General features: G+C 34.6%; 1 protein-coding gene across 1 annotated transcript; it reads left to right on the forward strand.

The window, feature by feature from the left end:
- LOC111919428 (cytochrome P450 98A2) lies at positions 1 to 26,004 on the forward strand. The gene is given in 4 exon segments (XM_023914990.2): positions 1 to 873; positions 24,096 to 24,493; positions 25,222 to 25,833; positions 25,835 to 26,004. Coding segments are annotated over 4 exon segments (1,536 nt in total). The 5' UTR covers positions 1 to 380; the 3' UTR covers positions 25,868 to 26,004.
- Positions 26,005 to 27,708: the final 1,704 nt, after the last annotated feature.

Below are 27,708 nucleotides of genomic sequence, written 5' to 3' on the forward strand. Positions count from 1 at the left end.
ATCGTAATTTTCTGATAATTTTGGATCGAGTATTCAAAGGTGGATATTTCTAAGACCCAGCTAGGTTGTCATTAATGTGATTATATCCCACCGTATCATCAAACTATAGTGTTTTTGAAAGAAAAACATTATTAAAACATGAAAGCAGATCCTAAATCTATGTAACGTTTGATTCGAACATGAAGCCAAATCCCAAATGTGTATAACGTTTGATTCAAGCATGAAACCAGATCCAAAATCTATGTAACGTTTGTACAAGTTAAAATTCATATATTGAAAATATTATCCAATCTTCACCATCTTAAAACCAAAATACCGTTCAGCAACTCCTCCGTTAACATTTCGATTGCCCTCCCTCCACCACCGTGTGCCACCACACCATGACCCTCCTACTACTCCCCCCTTTCTTCCCTTTATTCTTCCTAGCTTACATTAGTTACATATTCTACCAAAAACGCCGGTTCAAGCTCCCACCGGGCCCACGCCCATGGCCAATCGTCGGAAACCTCTACGACGTCAAACCAGTCAGGTTCCGCTGCTACGCAGAGTGGGCACAGCAATATGGTCCGATCATCTCCGTTTGGTTTGGATCAACTCTAAACGTCGTCGTCTCCAACAGTGAGTTAGCAAAAGAAGTACTTAAGGAAAAGGACCAACAAATGGCGGATCGGCACAGGAGCAGATCGGCGGCAAAGTTTAGCAGAGAAGGGCAGGATTTGATTTGGGCGGATTATGGACCACACTATGTGAAGGTTCGGAAAGTATGTACACTTGAATTGTTTTCACGGAAGAGGCTTGAAGCTCTAAGACCAATTAGGGAAGACGAAGTTACGGCTATGGTGGAATCTATTTTCAAGGACTGTACCCATCCTGGTAAGTTTATTCTTTTTTAAAATCATTTTTCGTAGTTTTATGTAAATTTTCGTAAATTGGTAAAAATCTTACATAGTCTTACGTAGACTGATTAAAAGTAGGTTTATTACATGTAAATAGTTAATTATCATATGTTTAAATAACTAAGGGGTGTTTGGATTAATTTATTAGCTTATTGCTTATTAGCTTATTTATGGTGGAAATAAACAATAAACAATAAGCATGGACAGAGATGTTTATTAAAATTAGCTTATTTAGCTTAATAAGCTCATTTTTAAAAATTTTATCCAAACACTCAATGTTAGCTTATTGTGGTGGAAATAAGCAATAAGCAATAAACACATTTTTTTTTCTATCCAAACACCCCCTAAGTTGTATGTGTTGCTAATTACTACACTTTATATTGTACTAGGTGCGAGACTCGTATATTATACGGGTTGATTTAAAAAAATATTAAATATTAAAATGTAAACAGAAAAAAATTTTAAGGTACAACTTTAAAATAAGAAAGGAATAAATGTAATTATTGCAATTTAATATCATATATATGATATTTAATATTTTACATATATAAGTATCTCACTTTAATTTTAAAAATTGAAACACATCTTAAATTTAAAGTGGATAATACTTATTTCAAAAATACTACAAAATGACAAGTGTCAAAACTCATAAGAGATTGACATGTAACAAAAAAAAACATCCATTTATTAAGGAGGATATTTGATCCAACTTAAAAAGAGTCAAATTTTGTTTTCATTGAAATTGATGGAATGTTGAATAAGGATGTAATGGTTGTTGATAGGGCCATGGTAGGGTCAGCAAAAAAAAACCGCAAAAAAAAAAAAAAAAAAAAAAAAAAAAAAAAGAAAGAAAGAAAAAAAAAAAACCAAATAATTGTATAAATAAAAATTGAAATAAAAACAGACGGTAGGTTTTTAGTTTTCCAAAAACCAAAAGTTTTAATGCGGTGCGGTTTTTAGTGTTGCAAAATTTGAAGCGCATGACACACACACATACACACACACACACACACACACATATATATATATATATATATATATATATATATATATATATATATATATATATATATATATATATATATACTTTTTTTATCTGTTCAAATTTATATTGTGAATATGCACTATAAATCATTAACTTTTTTATAAATTCACTGTATGAACCTGCACAAACTCACAGTGTGAATCTACACAGATTCACAGTATGAATCTGCATAGATTTCACAAGGTGAATCTGTACAGATTCACAATGTGAATCTTAACAAATTCACAGTGTGAATCTGAACAAATCAATTTTTTTTATCAAATTTGATATCAATGGATAGAAGATAAAAAGTTATGAATGTCTATATTTTTAGTTTTTCTTTTTATGAAAAATTTATTCTAAAAGCTGAGAAAAAAGATTGGTTCCATGGTTCTAAGGTTTAAAATAGTTCCTTATTGAACCCAACTATATATATATATATATATATATATATATATATATATATATATATATATATATATATATATATATATATATATAAGTTTCGTTGATATTAAAAATAAAATAAAAAAATCGAGATTCAACTCCAACCATATAATTCACGTCTGCCGCTCTAACACTCTAACACTCTAACGTACCAAATGATTTGTGAGAACTTGCGAACTCATAATCAATTTATCATTTTTAAACACCAAAAATGTCAATCTTGTCCAAATGGTGCGTCTAAACCAAATCTAAGCTCAAAAAAAAAAGATTTGGCAAATTTTTTATTTATTTTTGAAATTTTCATGTATGCATAATCAATAAGTGTACAGACTATTAATGAGCACAATCAGCAGTCATATGGACTGCAGATGTGCACAATTTGGAGCCATATGGACTGCTGATGAGCAATCAACAGTCATATGGACTGCTGATTGTGCTCATCAATAGTCCATATGACTGCTGATTGTGCTTATAAGTAGTCCGTACAACTGCTGATTGTGCTCATCAGCAGTCATACAAAAAACCAAAATAACTTAATAAAATAAAATCGTCAAATCTTTTTTTTAAGCTTCTGTATGGCTTAGACGCACCATTTGGAGAAGATTGGTGTTTTTGGTGTTGAAAAACGATGCGTTGATTATGAGATTCAAAATAAAATAAAGATCTTGAGATTCAACCACAGCCACATAATTCACATCTGTCGCTCTAACCCTTCGACGTACCGCACGAAGAGTCACTCATAATTATAAATGATTATGTAGCGCCGCTCGTTCCTTTCACATCCGCCACCTTCCCTATAACCACAGTCGACACCGGCACCACCACTACCATCACTTATAACACCGCCACATCTGCCATGACCACCTCTTCTGCCACCAACCATTATAATCATATATGATTACTCAATATGTGAATATATATATATATATATATATATATATATATATATATATATATATATATATATATATATATATAAATTTATGATTAGGCATATACGTATAAACATTATAATCATATATGATTATACCTCTCTGCCATATATTCATTTATAATTAGGCATAACCCGTTATTGACGGTATGTTGGAGCGTTACTGCGGTAAATGAGAAATATGTGGCGGAGGTTGAATATCAAGATCTCTATTTTTTTAATCTCAAGTGAACCATCCCTTATATATATATATATATATATATATATATATATATATATATATATATATATATATATATATATATATATATATATGTGTGTGTGTGTGTGTGTGTGTGTGTGTTTGTGTGTGTGTGTATGTATGTATGTATGTATGTGTGTGTGGATCTCGAAGTCGTATCTAGATCGTAGATAAGGAATTGTGCCGTTACCTAGTCCCTAGTGAGATCCCGAGCAATCGTCATAGGACAAAGTTGTTAGAATTGCCACATGGATTATACTGTGGGAGCAGGCTCGTACGATCGAATTAGGTTGTTGTACGAGATGACATGGTTTCTCTCCTAGCTGGAGAAAACCATATTGGCGAGGAGGGGAAGTGTATAAGAATCATGGAGGTTGATGCCTCAGGGTCAGATCCTCCTCGTGGAGGAGGTGTTGCTCTATTTATTGGTATAAGTCAAGGTTAATTAGTTTTGGCCTTGGGACAACTCAGTTAATGCACATCTAGCCAAGGGATAGGCGAGGCCTCCATGTAGCGCTATCAAGCAGCAGCTATGTGTAATGCCCATATTTCTAGACTAAGCATAAGCATAATGACGTAATAGTTAGGGTCAACTATTGTAACCTACCTTGAAGTAATAAAGAGGAATTACTTGAATATTATGTGATTTCATGTGCATTATACTTATTTATTAGATATAATAAATCAAGAATTAAAATAAGAGTCAAAAATAAAAAAATAGATAAACCCAATATCTATGAAGAAAGTTGTAGTGGTCGAGACATGGATTCTGGATATATAAAGAACGCTCAAATCCGAGTTATAACGGAGAAATTATGCTTTGTTGAAGTTTCGCGACAAAACCGGCACAACGATGTGTAATGTAAAAAGTGAGTTTACGATGAAGTACATTTTAGCCTTAGCAATCTAAACAAAATTCGTAGTATACGTTAAACGGAGAGCGTGCATAAAAAGAACGCCCAAATTTGACTTCGTATAAGGAAGTTATGATTTTTCTAAGATTTTTCATAACAATATGCAGCTCGGAATTCGAATATTAGATCGACCAATTTTTAGCCGACACAACCTAAACACGAATCGAAGATTTCGTTAATAGGAGCTCAACGATAAAAAAGACAGACGAAAACGGACATCGGATGACAAAGTTATAAATTTTTAACAGACTTTACATGTCTCGGCGTGTTAAAAATGTAATTTAAAAATAAATTCAAAATTAGCCGACGGAGTCTAAACGAAAGTTGTAGATTATGTCTCCACCTATGCGTGGATATAAATGACGTCGAAAACAGAGTTTTTATGCGAAAGTTACGAATTTTAGAAGACGAAAGTGGTTGTTGGGGTCCCTCCCCCATGCGTACATAGCTTGTACGCCCCGTGGTCTCGCAATGCATGGCTCCGGATGTCACACCCCAAAACCTATGAACGGCGAAAACATTCTGGGGCGGAGGACGTCATGTACAGTATCACAACAATGAATAGTAGTAAACAAGCAACAACATCATCCATTGCATTAATAGTATAATTTTAATACAAGTGTGTTCTGTCAAATTATCTAGACACCAAAATATAAATCAAAATAAAAGATGAGTCTTGAATGAGCTCCACCTTCTCTACACCATGCATTTGTACCTGTCTACTGGTGACCTGAAGATACAAGTTATTTTGGAAGAGAGTATCAGCTTTAAAGCTGGTGAGATCATAAGTATTTTAGTGTCTGAAATTGTAAGAATGTATTGGTAAGAATGTATTTGTAAGAATGTGAAGTATAAGTATGAAAAAGTTCTGAACGTCCTAGAAAACCCTATGTTTCCTACTAAAAGTATCATTCTACCAAGGCATCTAGTATCTGACTGTGTCTCTTGTAAGAGTGTGTATTTTCCCAAATCTGACTATCATTAACTAAAAATATAGTTCCTACATTTCCGTGCTTCGTGTGGATATTCACGAAGTGAATGTAATGGAAAAATGAAATAGTACTGTAGTGTTATAATAAGTGACTACTGCTGTACTAACTACCTTAAACCAAATGTAATTTAAAGTACCATGTGATCGGCCTGTATCCTGCTACCGACTCAATAGTAAAACGACGATGTAAGACGCCGTAAGAATGACATTTGGCACCCGTAGACTTGCAAGTCCCACTGTAGCGAGCAACAAGGAGTAGGATAGTCAATCTAGTATAGATCTATATGCAAACTCATACGCTCCCTAATTAAGGAGATTATGGATACAAAAACGGTCATGGCAGGTAGTGCCATGCCCCGTTTAGTGGCTCACATAATTGTATGTAATGTATATGTATGCTAGCTGTATTGCATGTTCTCCTTCTGTCTAGCCTGTATGTTCTCTCTGTATAGTATTATAATGTATGGTATGTACTAGCTGTATTGTGTGTTCTCTCTATCTAGCATGTATTGGAATGTACTGTGTGTACTAGCTGTATTGTGTGCTCTCTCTCTATCTAGCATGTATTGAAATGTATTGTGTGTACTAGCTGTATTGTGTGTTCTCTCTCTATCTAGCATGTATTGACTCATGAATGAACTGACTCATTTTATGATTCATTGTTCTAGTAATAGTATTAGTAACTTCCTAAACTACGCCTATCGTAGTTTACTAGTAATATAACTTGTACTTATTAACATGAAAGTATACCCTTGCTACCCAAGGGTATTGAACTGACCGATAGAACTTTTATGTCTATACATGTATACATAATATATAACTAATATTTAGACGACCTTCGGACGAATAACCGATGCCCTAAAGCCACATCCCAACGAGGAAATAGAGATAAAGCGAGCTAGCCTTCCTAAGTCCTTTAAACATTACTTATATAACTATACATATATAGGCATGCAATTGACAATATAAAAGTATAAAAGAAGTTTTGTAAAACCTTACGAAAGCTTAACAACTAAGCAAAAGTGACTTGATGTCAGTTTGTAAAACGGTTTGAAAGTAGCTTGTTGGATTAGAACAGTTTTAAGTATAAGAAAAACCTTTGTTTGAAACACAATTGTAACCGGGTTTGAAAAGAAACATTCAGTATGTAAGACAATTTAATAAAGAGTTTTAAATGAGTAAAAATGGTTTGGAAATCCATTTGAAGTAATCTGTTTGGTAAAACAACTAAACGTCTAGTAAATCCATTTGTATGCTAGATATTAATCACATGTGATTGATATGATAACTAGCATGATTCAACTTGTATCCCCCCCCCCCATAAAAGTATTTAATAATAATTCAAAGGTTAATTAAAGGGGTATGAACTCACCTGTAGTGAGTGGTTTGGATGAAAGTGCCGGATAAGATGCTAAGTGCCAAGTGGAGACTTGAGCACACACGCGAATCCTATTTAACATATATTGATACATATATGAATATAATTAGTGTTTAAAACAACTAATTATTGAATTGGGACCACCTTAGGGACTAGTAAACACTTATATTGAAGTGTTACAACCATATATGGTTGTATGAAGGGGTATATGGCTATACAAGGGAGTGTATGGTCAAAATACACACTATATGTGTGTGTGCGGCCAGGGTGTGCGGCCGTACTTGGTGTGTGCGGTCGTACACATAGTGTTCTTGGTGTTCTTGGCTAAAGATGTTACCTTTTATGAAGATCAACAAGGAGATTTGGATGATACTTGAGGATTCCGGGTCCTAGCTTTGAAGAAGTGTAAGAAGTGTTCAAAGTGACCAAGTGAAGTATATATAGGAGGGAGTGTGCGGATGGATGGGTGTGCGGTTGGCTGTGTGTGGCTGGCTGGCCGCATACTTGTGTGTGCGGCCGCACACACCTAGTTTGGTATGTTTGGCCCGTTTTTGCGATGCTACACACATTCTAACCCATCCTACGACTCATATCTTGATTATACTAAGACTTAAGCACTCATAATGACCCAAGACTTCATTATAAAATAGCAAAACGAGGTTAACTTTGATAAAAATGAAGGATGTAAGCTAGAAATTTCGGGTTGTCACACCGGAGCTTCCACGTCACCTCACCCGAAGCTCGCCACCTATCCATTCTTATGCGGAGCATCGCCTCGTATGTGTAGCGTAGTGAGTACACGCAACATACTCCGAGGAGTACGCCCAGCGTAACCGAAGTTCCAGTTCCTATAAATACCATGTGAGGGTCTCCATTCTTTTCCACACCAAATCAATTTCTCTCTCTCTCTATCTCTCTCTCTCTCTCTCTCTCGAACTTCTCTCTAAGCCGTCCCAACCTCTATTACCTTCTAAGTGCTAGAGGAAAGCCCCCGGAGCGCCCGAAGGCTCCGAGAAAAGGAGTTTTTTGGATTGGAAAGTTCTGCCCCCGCAGAGCCCGGTTCCTAGCAAACCTCCAGGTAAGTGAGTTATGCTTACCTTACTTTAAATATAACTTATGTTTAAATTTAGTATCGTTATTATGAACTTGTAAACAATGTATATTATAAAATATAATATAAATAGGTGTTAATATAATATCTTTTAACTACACGCGGTACGGGGAATCTGGTTTGAAGGGCCGCATAGGGTTGTTGGATTTTAGAAGTGCTATAATGCCAAAATGGTCCTTACCTCCGGTGTTTCATGTTCGGCTCCTGTCTGTACATAGTGGTTGAAAATTGTTATTTAACATTTATAAAATAATAATGCTCGTAAATAGTCGCGATAAACATTAGACTAAAATCTAGTGGTAATAATAGTAGGTTTCGTCAAAGGAAAGTATATTGTTAAGAAGCGAAGCGTTGTCCAAGTTGGAATCACCACTTTAACAAGTGAGTGCATAGTCCCTTTCATCTTACACATAGATATGAAGTATTTAATATGAATTACGTGTTATGTGTGCATATTATCTGTGTTCTTGATATCTATGATGGATGAACGATTTATACATGTTTTAAATGATTTAAATTGTATATATGTAACATCCCAAAATTCAAGGCTAAAAATTTCATTTTTTAATAAGTTATTAGAAAACCAACGGTATAAGATAACATCCATAATATCATGTCATGTCAAAACCAAAGTAGAAGTAGTCAAAACATAATATCATAAAACAATATCAGAGTGTAATCCCAAAGATCTCATGTGCGGAAAACCATAGTGTGATGCGCTGCGATCAAGCCGACTCCTTTCCTTTGAAAATGAAGTACCTGAAACCAAAATTGAAAACCGTAAGCACGAAGCTTAGTGAGTTCCCCCATCATACCACATACCGCATAAACACATAATGCCTAGCATATCTGGGTGCTGGTCTCCCCTTTGGTATCTTTCAACCGGATAACTGCCTAGCATATCTGGGTGCTGGCCTCCCCTTCGGTCTCTTTCAACCGGATAACTGCCTAGCATATCTGGGTGCTGGCATCCCCTTCGGTATCTTTCAACCGGTAACCGGGGACTATTTCACCCCTACCACTACAACATAATAACATAGCATAACATACATGAATATAGCGTCAGGCATATCTGGGTGCCCGACCTACCCCTTCGGTATCTTTCAACCGGTATCCGGGGACTATTTCAACCCCTAGTACTACCACATAATATCATATCACATGTATCATAATCTGTCTAGCACATAAACATAACAGGTAGTAGCAAACATAGACAATTATCACAAAGACAATCATCTAACAACAACTCCTACTGGTGGGCCGGAATTGTGGCCGTAGACCCACCCCTACTGGAAGGTAACTCACCTCACATTGCTGAAGTCCTGTAGACACAATCCCACACTTGTTGAAATCCCGTAGACTCAACCGCAACTATTGGATGACAGATTCCCGAACTGTCAACACCAAAACAACACCCGATTAATAATTGGGTCCCAACACATAACCATAATACATACTTGGATAATTACTTCATTACCCCAGGCTTGGCTTATATAAGCCCAAGGCCCAATCCATAGGCCTAAAGCCAACTAGGAAATCAAAGCCTAGCACATGGCCCAATTTTCCAAATTGAGCCCAGGCCTATACATGGTCTTATTCTAAGGCCCAACATTATACAATCATTAAGGCCTAACTATGGCCCATCTATGGCCCAATTTTCCAAATTGGGCCCAACCCCTTACGTGGGACTTACCCTAGGCCCATTAAATTATTTTAGTCCACATAATTATTCTTGGATGGCCCATTAATAATCCAATCATCAAGGCCCAATAGAAAGGTCCAACAATAAACCCAAGTGAAGTTAGGGTTTCACAGAAAATGCCGATTAGGGTTAAGTTTCCTACTTAAGTCATTAAGGACTTAATCCACTAAGGACTTAATCCATTAAGTCCAAGATGCATAGCTTAATTTCTTCCAATGATTATTATTTAATATCTTTAGTTATTAAGTAATTCCCATACGTCCCGATTAATTCCCCAAATTAGGCTTTTATTGGCATAAGGGTTTTCTAATCCAAATACTAGGCCCTTTATCACTTTGTTGGGCTTGCAGGTCAATTGGGGCTTTATTGGGCCTATTAGGCCCACTAGAATATCATTAAGTCCATTAGGGTTTGCATTGAGTCAATTTGAGTCCATTAGACCCATTAGGGTTTTCACTAAGCCCATTAGGCTTCATTGGGCCCATTAGGGTTTCTAGCACCCCAAACGAATCAATCACAACGAGGCAAAGCACACCGCCACCCGACACGGCGACTGGTGGCGGCAGCCACCACCCTAAGGTGGTGGTTTTCAATTTCTTTTATTCCATTTTTGGTTACAATTTACAATGCCAATCTGATTAACACACTCAAACACACTAATCTAATTAAACACACACACACACATCTACCTAATGGTGGCCGACGGTGGCGCATGGCAGCAGCCACTACCTCACGATGGTGGTGGTGGTTGTTCTTAATTTTCCGGCCAACAAAACCAGTCACGACACACACACACACGCACTTTAGACTTCACTATACACTCCAGCCACCCATCTGGTGGCTCACGGTGGAGACAACAACGAATTTGGGATGGCAGCCACCACATCACGGTGGTGGCGGTGATTTATTTGGTTCCCAGTCAAATAGCCACACCCCCGAAATAACACAAACCACTCGGACTTGAAGCAACAGCGCACTCGCACCCACGTGAGGCACGGACATGGCAGTGTTTGAAGCGATAAGCGATAACCGGAGCAACATGAGAGTTGCACAGGCAGTGCGGGTCGAGGCTAGAGCATAGCACATGAGGAGAGGAAGCAGTAGTGGCCATTAGCGGTAGAAGGTGGCAGTGGGACCGTCGTTGAAGTGGTAGCGGCGATGCTCGACGGTATTGCGTCATTTCAGCGACATGAGTTGTAACGACAGTAGTGGGGAGAAGCGGCAGAACTATCGGCGGTGGTTGAGACTTTGATGACAGGAGGGGTAGTTGTGGTCTTTGTTGGCCGGAGCATGGAAGTAGATGGGTGGTGTGGCGGCTGGAAGAGGGAGGGATAAGGGTGGCGGTTGTGAGAGTGTTTAGGGTTAGGGTTTCATATTCTATATATACGAAGGGGTGACGGGTTCACACCCGGTGATGCATCTTCCCCATAATTACAACTCCGGTCCCTCTTCCCCCTTTCCTTTCAATATTAGGCCATAATTTACAAAGCAGCCCCCCCCCCCCCCCCCCCCCGAACACCCAAAATCCTTTCACAATCAGTCCATAAGTTACCATTTGAACCCCACCATCTAAACCCCTTTATAAATTAGGTCCAAATGATCAAACTTCAGCCATGCTAACATTTTTAGTCCCTCCCCTTCTCATTCTTTTCGACTTAAGTGCCAATAATTACCACGGAGCCCCTGACTTCATAAATATTTATAATCTGAGTCCGAAACTTACACTTTTGACCCCCGACTTCTAAAATTGACAATTAACTCCTCGAACCCAACACCCTGCATATATAATTATTTATTTTAGGCTACCATTCGTTCGTTAATATATTTATTTAACTAATAAATAAATGGGTGTTACAATATATGTATTTTATATCTACGTATATGCTGGGTAGAACATGGGTAGATGAAATACTCGATGTGTGATCAAATAAAATGATGAGAGGCCTCGATGTTTACGATGATCCAGTCATATAGAGGAGTATAGATGACAACCACAGACTATTCTAGACAGTCCAGTGGAAGGTTGGCAGGCTCACAACCTGTAGGTGTTTTTGAACTACGTGTTCACCAGGTGTACTCCATCCCCCTCATGGTTGCCTTATTTGACATAAATTGTTGAGGAATCCCCTGAGCAGTGTTGTCCATCCCGATAAAAATCCTTAGGCTGGGTCCCTTGAATTAGATGCTTTAGGGACGTAAAATGAGGATAACGGGAACGGGTAATCGGGTTGAATGAATTGATGAAATTAACAAACTTAATTATTGTGGGTTGAAAACCCTATGTGCTCACCATGCTCCCAAGCTTGACCTACTCAGTTTCTTGTATATAGGTAGTGGCATGAGAGGACACGAGTGATGGTCTGATGAGAGATTAATGGATTATAGGCCACTAGAATAAATAGATGTTGTAAGGCATATGTTGTTTCTGTTTATGCTTTTGATCTGTATTTACAATGACATCCCGAGGTTTTTAATATAATGAAAATACATTTCTTCGAAAATGCTTTGATAAATTCTTTATCATATTTTTTGGGAACAAATTCTGCAACTCATTTCTTGAAAAGTATACTCTGATTTTCAAATAAAGCATAAAAAATTGGTCTTTTCTGGCCGTGAAATTGGGGATGTCACAGTTGGTATCATAGCATTATTTTAAGTGAACTAGGAATTTGTAGGATTTCTAGACTTAAACTTATAATTCTAAGCGATGATTGTGAGATGAGTGTCTACTATATTTTAGACATGAGCACTAGCTTATTTCAGGGAAAGATGCCTAAAATATTTTTATGTGCTAAATGATTTATATTATAGCTATAAATATGTCTTATATGCTATTATTTGATCGGATCTATGGTCTGTTGCCGACTAGATCTGGAAACTTTATGTGTTCATATTTCTAAATGTTCAACTACGATATTAGAACTAGCATACAACGTTTCAGAGTGACAAAGAAGACTTAAACATCTATTGTAAATAAAGATCTAAATCCTTCTACTTTGGTGTATAGATCGACATGGCAAGAATCCGAAGTGGATTCGGAAACGCAAACGGAAATAGGAATCAGCAGCCTCAACCCCAAGGAACTGAGCGTGCACTAGAAGTAGTAGCTACACCTGAGCCAATCACGATGGCAAGAGTACAAACAATGATTCGGGCTATGATTGCCGAATAGAGGGAAAAATGAGGCAAATGTTGTTAAATAATAGGGATGAACCTACGATGCATGTTGAACAGCCAAAACTAAATAATAGACAGTCAGAAGAAGGAAATTACAGTAGAGTCGTTGGTTAAGCTGAACCACCAGTGGTTAGGAGGAATGACCAAGAGGAAGGAATCGAGAGGAACGAATGCAAGTATAAGGACTTCACAACTTGTAAGTCATCGACATTCACTGGGAAGGAGGATCCAATCGGAGTAATGGATTGGATCTCAGAAATGGAGTTAGCCTTCATAACATGTGGTTACAAGGATAAGCTACAAACCACATATGCAATGCGTCAGTTCAGAGGTGGCATTGTTCGTTGGTGGAACACTCTGGGAAAAACCATAAGCCCCAATGATTCACTACAACTGTCTTGGGCAAAGTTCTTGGTACACTTTAAACGCAAGTTCTGCTCAGCTCAAAACCTGTTAGAGCTAGAGAACCAATTCCTGAAATTCAAGAAGGGCATCAAGTCCATTTATGAATACACCAATGCCTTCACAGACAAGATGGAGTTTTCTTTGCGCATCGTCCTTGAAGAGCTGACGAAAATCGATAAGTATGCAAAGGGACTTCCATGGGAGTGCGCTGTGCCAGTACGCCAAACACCCACTCTTGAGGCAACTATCTTGGTTGCCAAGTCTGTTAAGGAGATGATCAAGGGAAGAGCCACCAGCAAGCTTAAAGTTTGCGAAAATAGGAAGTTTGAAGGATCTTCAAGGTCCAACAAGAAGAGAAAATTCTCGAAGTCTGGTTCGAAGAAATTTAGAGGAGTTGAAGCTAAGTGGTGCAAGAAGTGTAAAAAGAAACACTTCGAGAAATGTATCAAGGAGGTGACTTGCTACACGTGTGGAAAGACTAAGCATTACGTTAACGAGTATACATCCAACAAGAGGGTGTGTTATGGATGTAACGAGGAAGGGCACATGTAACGTCCATAAAATTCAAGCCAAAAATTAAAACTTTTTAAAACATTTCAAAACCAATAAGTATTACAATTACATTTCCAAAATGGTTTAATATCAGAGTTTCCCAAAACGTTCGTCATACGTGATTAAATCCTCGAGTTTGTATTAATTACCATGGACGTAAGTCGCATGCGAACACACCATGCCCAAGTATTGAGGTTGGTGTTTGTGTCATTGACGAATGGGTGGTGAATTACAGCCCCAACTAAGCTTAGGTACTAAACCTCATGAAAATAAGTTGTTTTACTATATAAAGATTGCGATTAGGGGATTCATGATTAACACTTGAAGATGTAGATTCATGATGTACACAATAGTTTTGATAAGGAAGCAAGACCATTGATTATCTTCGACCATCGTGACCATGGAAAACAATAATGCTCACTAGGGGTGAAGTAATAAACGATAATGGAAGAATGAAAACAAGGATGGTAAAATGATAATGGAGGGAAGAAATGTTATTGGGGATGATATATTTACCAAATGAAAACCAAATCGAGTTTAATTAATTACTAAGTTAAAACGAAATGTTTAAAGGTTTAGTACCTAAGCTTAGCTAGAGCTGTAATGTATATTCCCTAACCCCATATATATATATATATATATATATATATATATATATATATATATATATATATATATATATATATATATATATATATATATATATATATATAGGGAGCAGCTCAATACAGAACCATAATTATTGGTTCTTCAAGGAACCAAATCTTTTTTTCAATTTCTAGAGCTTATTCTTTATTGAAAAAAAATCTAAAAATATCTAAATTAATATATAAACATTGTGAATGTGAAAAATACTTTTCAGATTCACCTTGTGAATCTGGATTGACGTTGTGAATTTTCAAAAATTCACATTGTGAACTTGACGTAAAAAAGTTCGAATTTTATATCATTGGAAAAAGGATAAAAAGTTATAAATTTCTCCATTTTTAGTTTTTTTTGATAAAAAATAAGTTCTAAAAGTTGAAAAAAAGATTGGTTCCTTGGTTAATTATGGTTCTCTATTGAACCTCACCCTATATATATATATATATATATATATATATATATATATATATATATATATATATATATATATATATATATATATATACACACACACACACACACACAACAATGGACAAAACGAGACGAATGGTGCTGGGTTTAATGACCGTATTGAATGTTTCAAAATAATCCACTCCTTATTCTTAGTTGTATCCTTATGCTACTATGCGTGCCTTGTAGTGAACAATTTTACTATCTGAATGTCGTTTGATACGAAAGATCCATTTGCAACCTACAACATTAACATTAGGTGGACAAATAATAAGAGACCATGTATTATTTCGCATCAGTGCATCATATTTAAGTTGCATTGCTTTTTGCCAACAACCATGCTTATTTGCTTGTTTAAAGGTATGTGGCTCAATGGAGGAATTAGATATAACTGATGTCGAGAAGGCCTTGGGTTTTAGAGAGTTTGTACGAGCCCGAGTGGTCATTAGATGATCACTTTGGGTAGCAGGTCTGTAATGGGCAGCTAGGGCCTGATTGCGTTTGGCACGAGAACTGGATGTGGATGCTTGATAGTTTGGATTTTATGAAGGGATTGTAGAGGAAGGAGTAGAAGGACTAACAGGTGGTGTGTCATGTTGAACAATTTAAGATGGGACAGAGTTTTGTATTATGAGACTGGAGGAAGAAGAGTTGGAATGGGTTAAAGGAACCATGGTTGCTTGTTGAAGAAGATCAGAAGTGACAAAATGGTAGGGGATGAGGATGAGAGAGAGAGAGATTGGGTGGGCATTGTTGCATATGGGAAAACATCTTCATTGAAGATGACTTGTCGGGCAATGTAAAGGTGTGAAGTTGGAACATCAAGGAACATGTATCTTTTGTGAGAGGAACTGTAGCCTATGAAGACACAAGGAAATGATTTAAAATCAATTTTGTGGCTGTTGTATGGTCATAGAATGGGATAACACAAATACCCGAAAGTTTTGAGAAAAGCATAATCAGGAACTTTGGAATACATTTTCTGATATGTGAATAAGAAATCAAGGACAGGAGTTATGGTCCTATTATGAAGATAAGTAGCTGTCTTGAAAGCATGCTCCCAAAAGATGTGTGGGAGAGATGGCTAAGCTAATAAAGTCCGCCCATTTTCAATTATGACATGATTTCTACGTTCAACCACACCATTCTATTCTTGTGTATAAGGACAAGATATACGGTGAGCAATACCATGAGAGTTAAGATATTTGGAAACATTGCGATACTCACCACCCCAATCTGTTTGAAGACTTTTGATATCAATATTGAACTGAGTTTGTATCATTTTTCTAAATTGAACAAATGTATTAAAGACTTGTGATTTATAAGATAGAAAATAAATCCAAATGAATTTCGTGCAATCTTCCACAAACAAAACAAAATACCGATTTCCATTGATAGAGAAAAGGGGAGAAGGACCCCAAACATCTGAGTACAAAAGTTCAAAAGGTTTTCTAGCGGCAACATGAGAATTATTTAAAGGTAAGCGGTGGCTCTTTCCTAATTGACAAGAATCACAAAATGAGGGAAATTGAGTTGAGGATGTAGGAAGCTAGAACAAAGAGACTAGACGTCGTAGAAGAGGAGCGTGAGGGTGAGCATGGTGCTTATTCCATGCATGGAGGGTGGTTCAGATGCCTGTGAGAGCCATGGTTGCTCCTATTTTATTTGTTTTATTTGTAGACACAGGAATATGATAGATACCAAGATCAACGTCCCCTCAGAGGATTGTTTTTTTCCCTTCAAGGACTTGACATTGTAGTGAGTATGCCAAAATTCCAAATAAACATTATTATCAGAGGTGAGTTTAGAAACACTCAAAAGGCGTTTAGTGATTTGTGGAACAATAAGCATAAAAGGTAGCTTAAGAGAATGCAACTTAGATGAAGCAGTATGTGAAATAGCAAGAGTTTTACCATTTCAAACTTGTAGTTGGTCTGCGCCTTGATAATCTTCTGCAAGGTTCATCTTCTGAAAGTTAGGAGTGACATGATCAGTCGCCCCTGTGTCAAAGTACCAAGATGGATCAATAGACACAGTGGAGGGACTTTATTGATGAGTAAGATGTGCTTGGCGAGGTTGGTCCCGTGGATTTGGTCGGCAAGAGGGATAATTCACCTGATTGGAGCATTGCCAGCAGTCCACTGCTTCATGCCCTGGTTTGGAGCATAATTGACATTGAGGACGTCTCTTGCGAGAATTATTCGAGTGAGACCCAGATGAGGAATTTGTGGACCCATTATGTTGAGAGTTAGAGCGAGAAGATGTGTGATTTGTGTTGAGAGCCAATGAAACGGAAGAAGTAGGTGCTGGTGATGGATTAATCTGAGATTAACGTAGGTGGTCATGCTCTAAACGGGCTTCTTCTTGAAAAAAAATACACAGGAGATCATCAACGGTAGTTTGGTCATCTTTAACCATATAGGCAATAATAAAGGTTCCATAGGAAGAGTCCATCTCACCAAGGATATAACCTATTAGGTCTTCAAAAGAGACAGGATGCAAGCTTTCTGCTAAGGCATCGGCGATGAAACGCTTCTTCTCCACATAATCGATAAAGGAGAGTGATCCTTTGGTGATAGTCTGAAGGTCAGTCTTCATAAACATTCAATGAGCTCGTGTCTGGCCTTGAAACGTCTTTTCAATTGATGTCTAGGCCTCATGAGAAGAAGAGTAATGAGCAACAGTGGTAAGGGATGTTTCAGACAGAGTCGAACGACGCCACAAAAGAACAAATCGATCCTTCTTCTTCCGAATAGTGTAGTCGAGATCTGGTGTTGTGGTGGCCTTCAGTGGGTGAGACCATAATTGTCTGTGATGGTGGATTTGGGGCTTGGGAAAAATCATCTAGCTCAAACGTTTCAAGAGTTGAGATGATAGTTGATTGCCAAAGAGGGTAGTTGTCACGTGTGAGTTTGATGCAGATGGAGGGGAATTGAAAGTTGAGATTGGAATTGTTAGCAAGGCTGAGAAGAATATGATTGACGGCCATGGTTGAACGACAAGAGAAAAAATAATTAAAGAAAAATGTAAGTGGCTCTTGATACCATGTAAATAATGACAACAATGTAATGTTTCTCTATTGTGTTATATGTAAATACAACTTATACAAAGACTGGAATTTATACAAAGTTTACAACTAGAAACCCAAAATATACGGCTGTACACCAGGTTTACAATTTATCTAAGAAATAGTCTTCTAAACATGTGCATTTTCTGACCCCGTGATGTTACCGTTATTTAGTACTTATCTTAAAGCTTTCATCATTATTGTTTTCTTTATATAAGTAACCTAGATACTTCCATTTATCCTACGCTTCTTGATTATGCCTTTCTTGAGTAGCGCACAATTGCATCTATCCCTATATCTTTAATCTTCGTCGTACATCTTATTTTTGTTGCTTGTCAAATAGTTAAGGTTTCTTCTCCCCTTAACCGTATGTGTGGTTAGTAGTAGAAACGTTGATTGAATATTCCATAAAAATATAATTCTACCCTAATGAGTTAATGCTTCAATTAGTTAATGTTTCTCAATTAGTTAATTCTTCAATTAATTATTAGTAGAATCGTTATTGCTTCTATTAGTTAATGCCACTGTGTTGAAAACCGGACCAGACCGGCCAGTTGAACCGGAAACCGGCCAAGTTACCAGTTTTTTAAACCCAAAAAGCAACTAGTTTTGTTGAAACCCGGATTAAACCAGACTGGTTGAACTTGAAATAAAACCGGTTTATTGATCAAAATTTTGGTTTTCTAATATATAGCTCAATGGAGCAAGCCAACTTATAAGAGCCAACCGATTGGAATGAGATTTTTCCTTATTCTTCCAAACAATGATAAGACTCCATATTCCTTTTAACTCTTTCTCCCTGTCGATGTTAAATGCCTCAAAATGCTTCCATATTCTTCAGATATGCTTCCAACTCCTTTATATTTTTACTTAATATACCTCTTAATATATATCATATATATTTAAATCACACACACATTACATGTATTTAACATACATATATAAATCACTCATATTCTTATATATATATATATATATATATATATATATATATATATATATATATATATATATATATATATATATATATATATATATATATATATATATATATATATATATATATATATATATATGGTTTTTCCGGTTTTTAGGACCGTTCCAACCGGTCGAACCAGTTAAACGATCCACCCACTAAGACGGCCGGTTCGATGTCCGTTCCGGTTTTCAAAAGCTTGGTCAATGCTTCTCAAATACTTATCTATTTTTTTTTTCTCAAATAGTCGATGATTCATCTACTTAATGTTTCTATAGGTTCATTCTTTTGATTTCCTGAATTTTTATTTAACTATATAATTGATAATTTATGGAAATTGGAAAATCCCTTTGAATCTCATATATGAATTTTAAATAAATTCTTAATTTTTCTTGTTAACGTTGAGTTAATTTTGTTAAATGTAATTTTTATTTTTATTTTGACAAAAGGGTAATATTGTCGTTTTAATGTTTTATTTGTTATGTTCCAGTATCTAACAACTTTTTCTGTTTTGCTCCAGTCCTACCAATCGTTATATAAATAAATTGTTGTCATAATCTGTCTAATAAATCCAGTTCTGTTTCATCCCGTAAACGTTTCATTAGAGTAGTATCTTTAACGTAAATTTAATATGATAGAATATCAATCAAATATGATTGAAAAAAATATTGTATATATATAAGGAAAAAACTTAATTAAACAAAAGCGTTAATGTAGACATTTCTAAGTTTATATATATATATATATATATATATATATATATATATATATATATATATATATATATATATATATATATATATATATATATATATATATATATATATATATATATATATATATATATATATATATATATATATATATATATATATATATATATAAAGGTTGTAAAAATCGCTCGGCGGTAACTCGGCGGGGATTAGTCGGCGATTAATCGGGGACCCTAAATTATTAATAAAGTAATTTAAAAAATTAATATTTCCTAAAAAATTAAGTATATGGAAATTTTAAATTTTAAAATATTTAGTATAATATTTTAAAATTTGAAAGTTTAAAAATTTAAAAATTTAAAATTTTAGTGTAATATTTGAAAATTATTATTTTTTTTGAATTTTTTTAATACTTGCCGTCTATGACCGCCGAAGACCGCAAAGGTCGCCAATGACCGCCAAACCCAAGTTTGACCGATTTTAACAAATTTCCACCAAGAACCCTAATCTTAATCGGTTCGAGGCTGTTAAATGATTAATCGCCGATTAATCGGTCGATATGGCCGATTTCTGCAACACTGATATATATATATATATATATATATATATATATATATATATATATATATATATATATATATATATATATATATATATATATATATATATATATATATATATATATATATATGGGTGAGATCGGTTGACAGCTCATATTTACCCGAGAACCTGAGAACTAAAAGTGTTCATTAAGGGCATGATCATCATTTTACCAATCTCATTTAATGTTTTTTTTTTTTTTTTTTTTTTTTTTGTGTTATTAGAAATATTAATAGAAATGTTTAAATATTTACATAATAAATCAAATTTTCGGATTTTTTTAAAAATAGTATTTTTTGATTTTTTTTTACAATTGTATTTTTTGGTTTTTTATTAAAACTGTAGTTTTTTTTTTAATTTTTTATAGAAAACATGAATTTTTGAAAAAAAAATTGAAAAAATACCTTTAAAAAAAACTGCAATTTTTTTAAAGCATTTAAAAGTCAACAAACAATTACAAAAATACTGTATACATTTAAAAAAAATACTATAATTTTTTACCCAACAAATCAACATTTTAGGTACATATATGAATATTTTTACAAACGCATACATGCATATTTCATATGCTATAATATTTGTAAGGAAATTATAAGAAAACTCATTTTATTTACTAATCTATAAACATAATAGAATAAATATTTTATTCGATACAAAATAAAATATTTATAACAAAAAAATGCTACAAAATTTCAAAGCGTTTTCATGTCTTCGTGTCAATAATTTCATATTTTCTTCAAATTTTTCATTTTTCACCTCTTTAATAATCACCACAATTTCTTTCAAATCTACAAGAATAAAAAAAGTTGATTGATACCGAAACACTCACAATAATACATATGTGATTTATATGTGATTAACATATGAATCACATACAATTCACATATGAATCACATGCGATTCATATATGAATCACATTTACATATGACATCATATGTGAATTACATGTGATTTTCATATGAATCACAATCATATGTGATTCGTATGTGAATCACATGTGATTTACACGTGAATCTCATGTGATTTACATGTGAATCAAATATGATTAATATGTGAATCACATGTGATTCATATGTGAATCATATTTGATTCACATGTGAATAACATGTGATTTACATGTGAGTCAAATGTGATTAATAATCACATGTGATTCATATGTGAATCATATGTGATTTACATGTAAATCACATGTGATTTACATGTGAACCACATGTATAAATCTTTCTTAGGCATTTGATCAAACAACTAGTGTGCAAATATTTGTTCTTCGAAATAAACATAAATTAGAAGAAAAAATAGTTTATAGTTTATATCTATTGAAAGCAATTTATTTCATGTGAAATGAATCCAAAATCGAATAAGAAACTAAGAGCTAACCAAATCAAACTATTTCATTCTGTTGTGATAACCTAAAATTGGAGAGTGATGTGAATGAAGATGGATGGATGATTTAACTGGATTAGAGACGGAGATGGAGACCGAGGCTCAAATCGTTCCCAATTTTTCTTTGACTTCAATCAAAGAAAACTTCCCGTCATGTGGTGGAGAAGTGATTTCAAAATTTAATGACTAAAAATATTAACTAACTGATTTTGACGCTTTATCTGACAGAGAGCATGTGATGTTTGTCCACCGGATAGTCACTAGATACACTTTATTAGATACGAAAGCTTCAAAATCAAAATTATTTTCCCACCTCCTTCCTCTTCGGTCTCAGTATCCAACAAATACACAAGGCCCAAACCTGAGAATAGAGAGAGCAATTATGTCGCGTCAACGATAACGATAATTTTCTATCTTCACTCGATTTCAGAAAGGTGAATCGGAGTTCTGACTTCAACATTTCATGGCGACAAGTGAGGCAGGATATCCAGTAGCCAGTGAATCAACGACGACAATGAAGGATAGATCACAGATACATCATATTTACGAGTGAAAAAATGAAGCATGGATCGATTAGAGTCAAAGGAGCGGAGTGAAAGTTCAAGATCAGATTAACCAGATCTAGCAAATCATTCTTCAATTTACAAAAATCAAGTTCTGGTGATTGGCATATATCATCGTTTCTTCTGGTAAAAAAGAGCGACATATTCATAATCGGCTATGGATGTTGACGAAGTAGCAAGTTGCGATGGCCATGAAGATGTGTGTGTGTGTGTGTGAGAGAGAGAGAGAGAGAGAGAGAGCGAGACGTGAGGAATAATGAGAGATGATAGTTTCTTAAATTATTTTTTAATAGTTAGGGAATAATAATTGTTAATACCTAATATACCCTAAGATTACTTTTAAAAAGCCTATGATACCATTGAAATTGATGATAATTACAAAAATGTCATCTTTGATCTAAGCTATTACAAGTGTTCAACCCTTATTGGCCGATGAGTTTTTTTCCACCCGCTAAGTTTTTCGGCCTTCACTGTTTTTTTTTCTTTGAAAAAAAATCTGAAAAACCCAAATTTCTTAAAATTTAGTTCTCTACAAAATGAGCACAATCATGAAAATTTGAAAAAAAAAATATTTTTATATTTTTTATATTTATACAAAAACCTAGAAAAAAAATTCTCCAAAAATTACAAAATTTTAAGGAATACTTCTACTCAATATTCTAATGACTTTGTAAAAACAATTTTTAAAAAATAAGGTGTTTTAGATACAAAACTTGATTTTAAAAGATTAAAAGTTTTTTAAAAAATGTTGAACATAATATGATCCAAATAGAGATGATTCAAAATATTTATGATTCAAAAATATTATTATTCAATATTTTTATGATCCTTAACTTGTTATGATCTAAAAATATTTTGATTCAAATATTTAATGATCCTTAATTATTATAATTTTTTATTATTCAAAATTGAAAGATTCAAAAATTATAAATATCCAAATGTTGTACTGAACAAAAACATTTTTTAATCCAATATATTATGATCTAAATTAAAATGATCCAAATTGATATAATCAAAAAATGTATGATGCATTATATCGTTATGATTCAAAATTCTACGATTCAAAATGTTATTATCCAAAAATAATATGATTAAAAAATTATGAATGAAAAATATTATAATCCTTAATATTTTTCTTATTTAAAATTGTATAATTGTTAAACATTCAAAAAATCAAACCGATATTTAGTTTAAGAATTCAAAAAAGATAATAAAAAAAACACAAATACCCTACTATCTTTGATTATGTAGTAAAGATGTTAAAAAAACAAAAAATAAATAGAAAAAAAAAGAAAACAAATTTTAAAACAAGAAAAATAAAAAAAAAGAACGTAAAAAATATAAAAACACATCTATTTAAGAATTTTTTTTGATTGTTTTTAACGAAAAATAAAAAAACGAAAAAAAACAAAATAAATGAAAAAGAAAAGTAAAATCCGCTTAAATGACGTTCTGTGGACGTTCGTTGCGCATGATTAATCTCTCGAGTCCATATTATGTTCCATGCACGTGTGTCGTGTGCGAACGTGTCGCGACCAAGTAAATGAGATTGACGTTTGTGCCCTTGAGGAAATGATTGGTGGAGAATAGTCATCATGGTTCCTACGAATTTTTTAGTTTCTATCGGACTCGAACCCTATAAACCTAAACTTTGAACTAATTTTTTTTTATTTGGAGAACGGAAAAGCTTTTAATTTAAATAAAAAATGATACACTTAGTTTTTTTTAGAGTTTTTAGGTGCTTTCATATTTTATTTTTATTTTCTTTACATATTTATAAATTACAAATATTTTTTATCCGTACACTTGTACACAAGTAAATTCCAACCTCCAGTTAATTTTGTCAAACGAACGTATATTTAGTAAGTATAGAGTTTTGCACTAGATTTGTATAACTTGACAAGTTAGTCACCGTTTATGTTTGTACAGATAAGATTGGCAAGAGTTTGCTAGTGAAATCCTACCTAGGATCAGTTGCATTTAACAACATCACTCGACTCGTTTTTGGGAAACAGTTTGTGAATTCTGAGGGCATGATAGATGAGCAAGGGAAAGAGTTTAAATCTATTGTGGACAATGGGATAAAGCTTGGTGGATCTTTAGCCATGCAAGAACACATTCCATGGCTCCGGTGTTTCTTCCCACTTGAAGAAGAAGCCTTTGCCAAACATGGAGAACGTCGTGATCGGTTGACCCGAGCAATTATGGAAGAGCACATTGCCGCTCGTATGAAAAGCGGAGGAACCAAGCAACATTTTGTTGATATTTTGCTCACACTTCAAAAGCAGTATGACTTGAGTGACGACACTATCATCGGCTTACTTTGGGTATTCTTCACTCCTCTTCCATTTGTTTTGTATGAAGCATAAGATCAAAAATTATAGAGAGACTAGTCCATATAAGCTTTCTAAGACTATTGATGAGGATTAGAATGACATTCATGCCTTTTGAACAGGTAATAGATTGGAATCAAGTCTGTATCATACCTTATTTCACATTTTTGTATATGAAAAAATTTACAATTTTTGTTCGCTACATCCGTTCGGGTTTGATTCTTTATTCCAATGATACATAGGGTTAGACATGTCTATTATACACACATGAGGCAATAGAAATCAAAACAATACAATTGGGTATTGTATTGGTTATGTGTTAGAATAGGGATTAGAACTGACACAAAAAAGAAAAAAAATTACAATCTTTTTCCTATAAGTAATGTGGAACCAAGTGGGGCAGCGACTTGCTCTCAATCTATCCTCCCAGTAAAATACATAAATGCCCTCCTCATCCCTATAATTGAATATATCTCTAAAAAGCTTATTAACTCCTAGTATCCCATTTTACAACCACAAAACCTTAGAAACAAGTTTACAGGTTGTTCGAACATGCACCTAAATATGAATTTATAATAATTAGTTTTGAGGGCATTCGTAGAGCCACATGATTATGATTTTCTATATAATTAAATAAAATTAATCAAATATGATTATGATTATTCAACTCGTGGAAATATTTATTTTTATAACTATTTTCAACGTCTTTGATTCATGAACAGGACATGATCACGGCGGGAATGGACACAGCCACAAGCTCAGTTGAATGGGCAATGGCCGAGATAATCAAGAACCCAACGGTCCAACAAAAAGTTCAACAAGAATTAGACTCCATAATCGGCTACGAACGTGTGCTCACAGAACCCGACTTCTCAAACCTCCCATACCTCCAAAATGTAGCCAAAGAAGCTTTGCGATTGCACCCCCCAACCCCACTCATGCTCCCTCACAAAGCTAACACAAATGTCAAAGTTGGCGGTTACGACATCCCAAAAGGGTCAAACGTACACATAAATGTGTGGGCCGTGGCCCGTGACCCTACCACATGGAAAAACCCGTTGGAATTTAGACCAGAACGGTTTCTTGAAGAGGATGTCGACATGAAAGGACATGATTATAGATTATTGCCATTTGGTGCGGGAAGGAGGGCATGTCCGGGTGCCCAATTAGGGCTTAATTTGATGACCTCTATGTTAGGCCACCTTTTACATCATTTCTCATGGGCTCCAGCTAATGGCTTGAGCCCTGGAGAAATTGATATGTCTGAAAACCCTGGGATAGTGACATACATGAGGACCCCGCTTGAAGTTGTTGCCACACCTAGGTTACCTGTTTGTATTCTATAAACATGTGGTTGTTGATATGTAACGTGGTTTGTGTTTGAAAGGTATTGTGATGGTTAAATTTAAGTTTGTAGAGCTTTTGTATGTTTATTGAGGTTGAGTGATTGGAAGAAAGAGGTGTTATATGTTCCTTTCTTGATGTCATGGTAAAGGAAAACATAAGGGAACATATAATAATTGACTAAATTTAATTTTTTTACAAACATTATTTTTATGTTAGCATGAGGAAGGTATTTTTCTTCTTTAACTCATATTCTTTAAAATTCACATAGGACATGAAATCAAGAATAGTTGGGTACAATAGTGAAACCTATAAACTTTGTAAGATATATGATATACCAATCATAAAACAACAATTTATTGAGGAATTCCACCGAACCAATTGTAAGCAATATAGAAATAAAACGTTATCTACAAAATATCAAATTAGCAATTAAGAGTTATATTCAGATAAGTTTGAATAGAATAACCGATTGTTAAAGTACCTGGTTGCAACAAAATAGTAGCAAGTTTATTCATAGGAAATTGACTTAGGAGGGTAAGTATCTTTTTGTTTTGTTCACATTTAGTCAACTTTTTTTTTATACACGATTACGATTGACCAATGAACTTGTTAAAAATGTTTAAATGTTACCATTGTAGCCGACTATCTTAAGTTACAACTTACTTGGTGTGTACATAGCATCTACGAACGGGAAAATGAGTTAGGAGGGTAGTTGTTTATTTGTTTTGTTCACTTTGATGAAACTTTTTTTTGTACACAATTGGACGTCAAACTTTTTAGAAGTGTTCAAATAATATCATTTGTAACTAATACACAGTCTTGACAATTAAGTAACTTTGTAATACATCTTCTAAAATTTGATGCTACTGTAACACCTGTTTCCCATAATGGATCAGTGGATGGCATTAGGGAGTAAAAAAACATTGTTTTTGAGGAGAACCATGTGCCACGATGTGGCACATAGGGTGTCCCGGCGTGGAATGCAAGATGCTAAATGTGCTTCTTGGGGAGGCGCCACGACGTAGCAGTATGGTGGCCACGTCATAGCGAGCATGGCAGCCCAAGCCCATGAGTTTTTAGGATTTTCTTCATATTTAAGAATATTAAACTCAAGTTTGTGCATCTTGTTCAACCTACAACCCCTCCATATCATCAACATATAGCCATAATATGACATAACCATGAGTAGTGTTTTTCTCATAGACACACTTATTCTAGACCCACTATCCAACATGGGTTGATCAAAATTTAGATGCCATTGTTTTTGAGCTTGCTTTAAACCATACAATGACTTAACAAGTTTACAAACTTTGTTTTCTTTTCCTGAGGCAACAAATCCTCTTGAAGTTAAGACCAAAAAACTTCTCTTGTCTTTCAATATAATTAGCTATGGTGGGGAGCATTTTGGTTCACAGGTGGAGGATTTTGTGTTTCACTTTGTCCAGTCATTCTAAAAAGTTATTATTCAAACAAATAATTAGAAACAAAAACGAAATTCTTTACACAAAACAAAATTTGTTTACAAAAAACATATATAAGGCCATTAGCAAAAATAAAACTGAAAAAAGAAGAAAACAGATTTAATCGAAACAAACTTGATTAAAACAATTTTAGCGAGAATATGTATAATATTTTTAGTATTCGATAATGAATATGAAAACTAAATAATTAGTGATTTATAACGGTGATTGACTGAGGCTCGTGTTTGACACAATTCCCATAGACAAATTCGTAGTCTGTTTCGAAGGAACAACAAACGAAGGAGTATGTACTACCGGATCTAAACATATGCCTGGAGAGTTTGCTGGAATTTGTATGCATAGTGAAGGAGAAGAGATTATTTGATGGGGGTGTGTTGGAAT

The sequence above is a fragment of the Lactuca sativa genome, chromosome 5, assembly GCF_002870075.4.
Source record: "Lactuca sativa cultivar Salinas chromosome 5, Lsat_Salinas_v11, whole genome shotgun sequence".
NCBI classification, from domain to species: domain Eukaryota; kingdom Viridiplantae; phylum Streptophyta; class Magnoliopsida; order Asterales; family Asteraceae; genus Lactuca; species Lactuca sativa.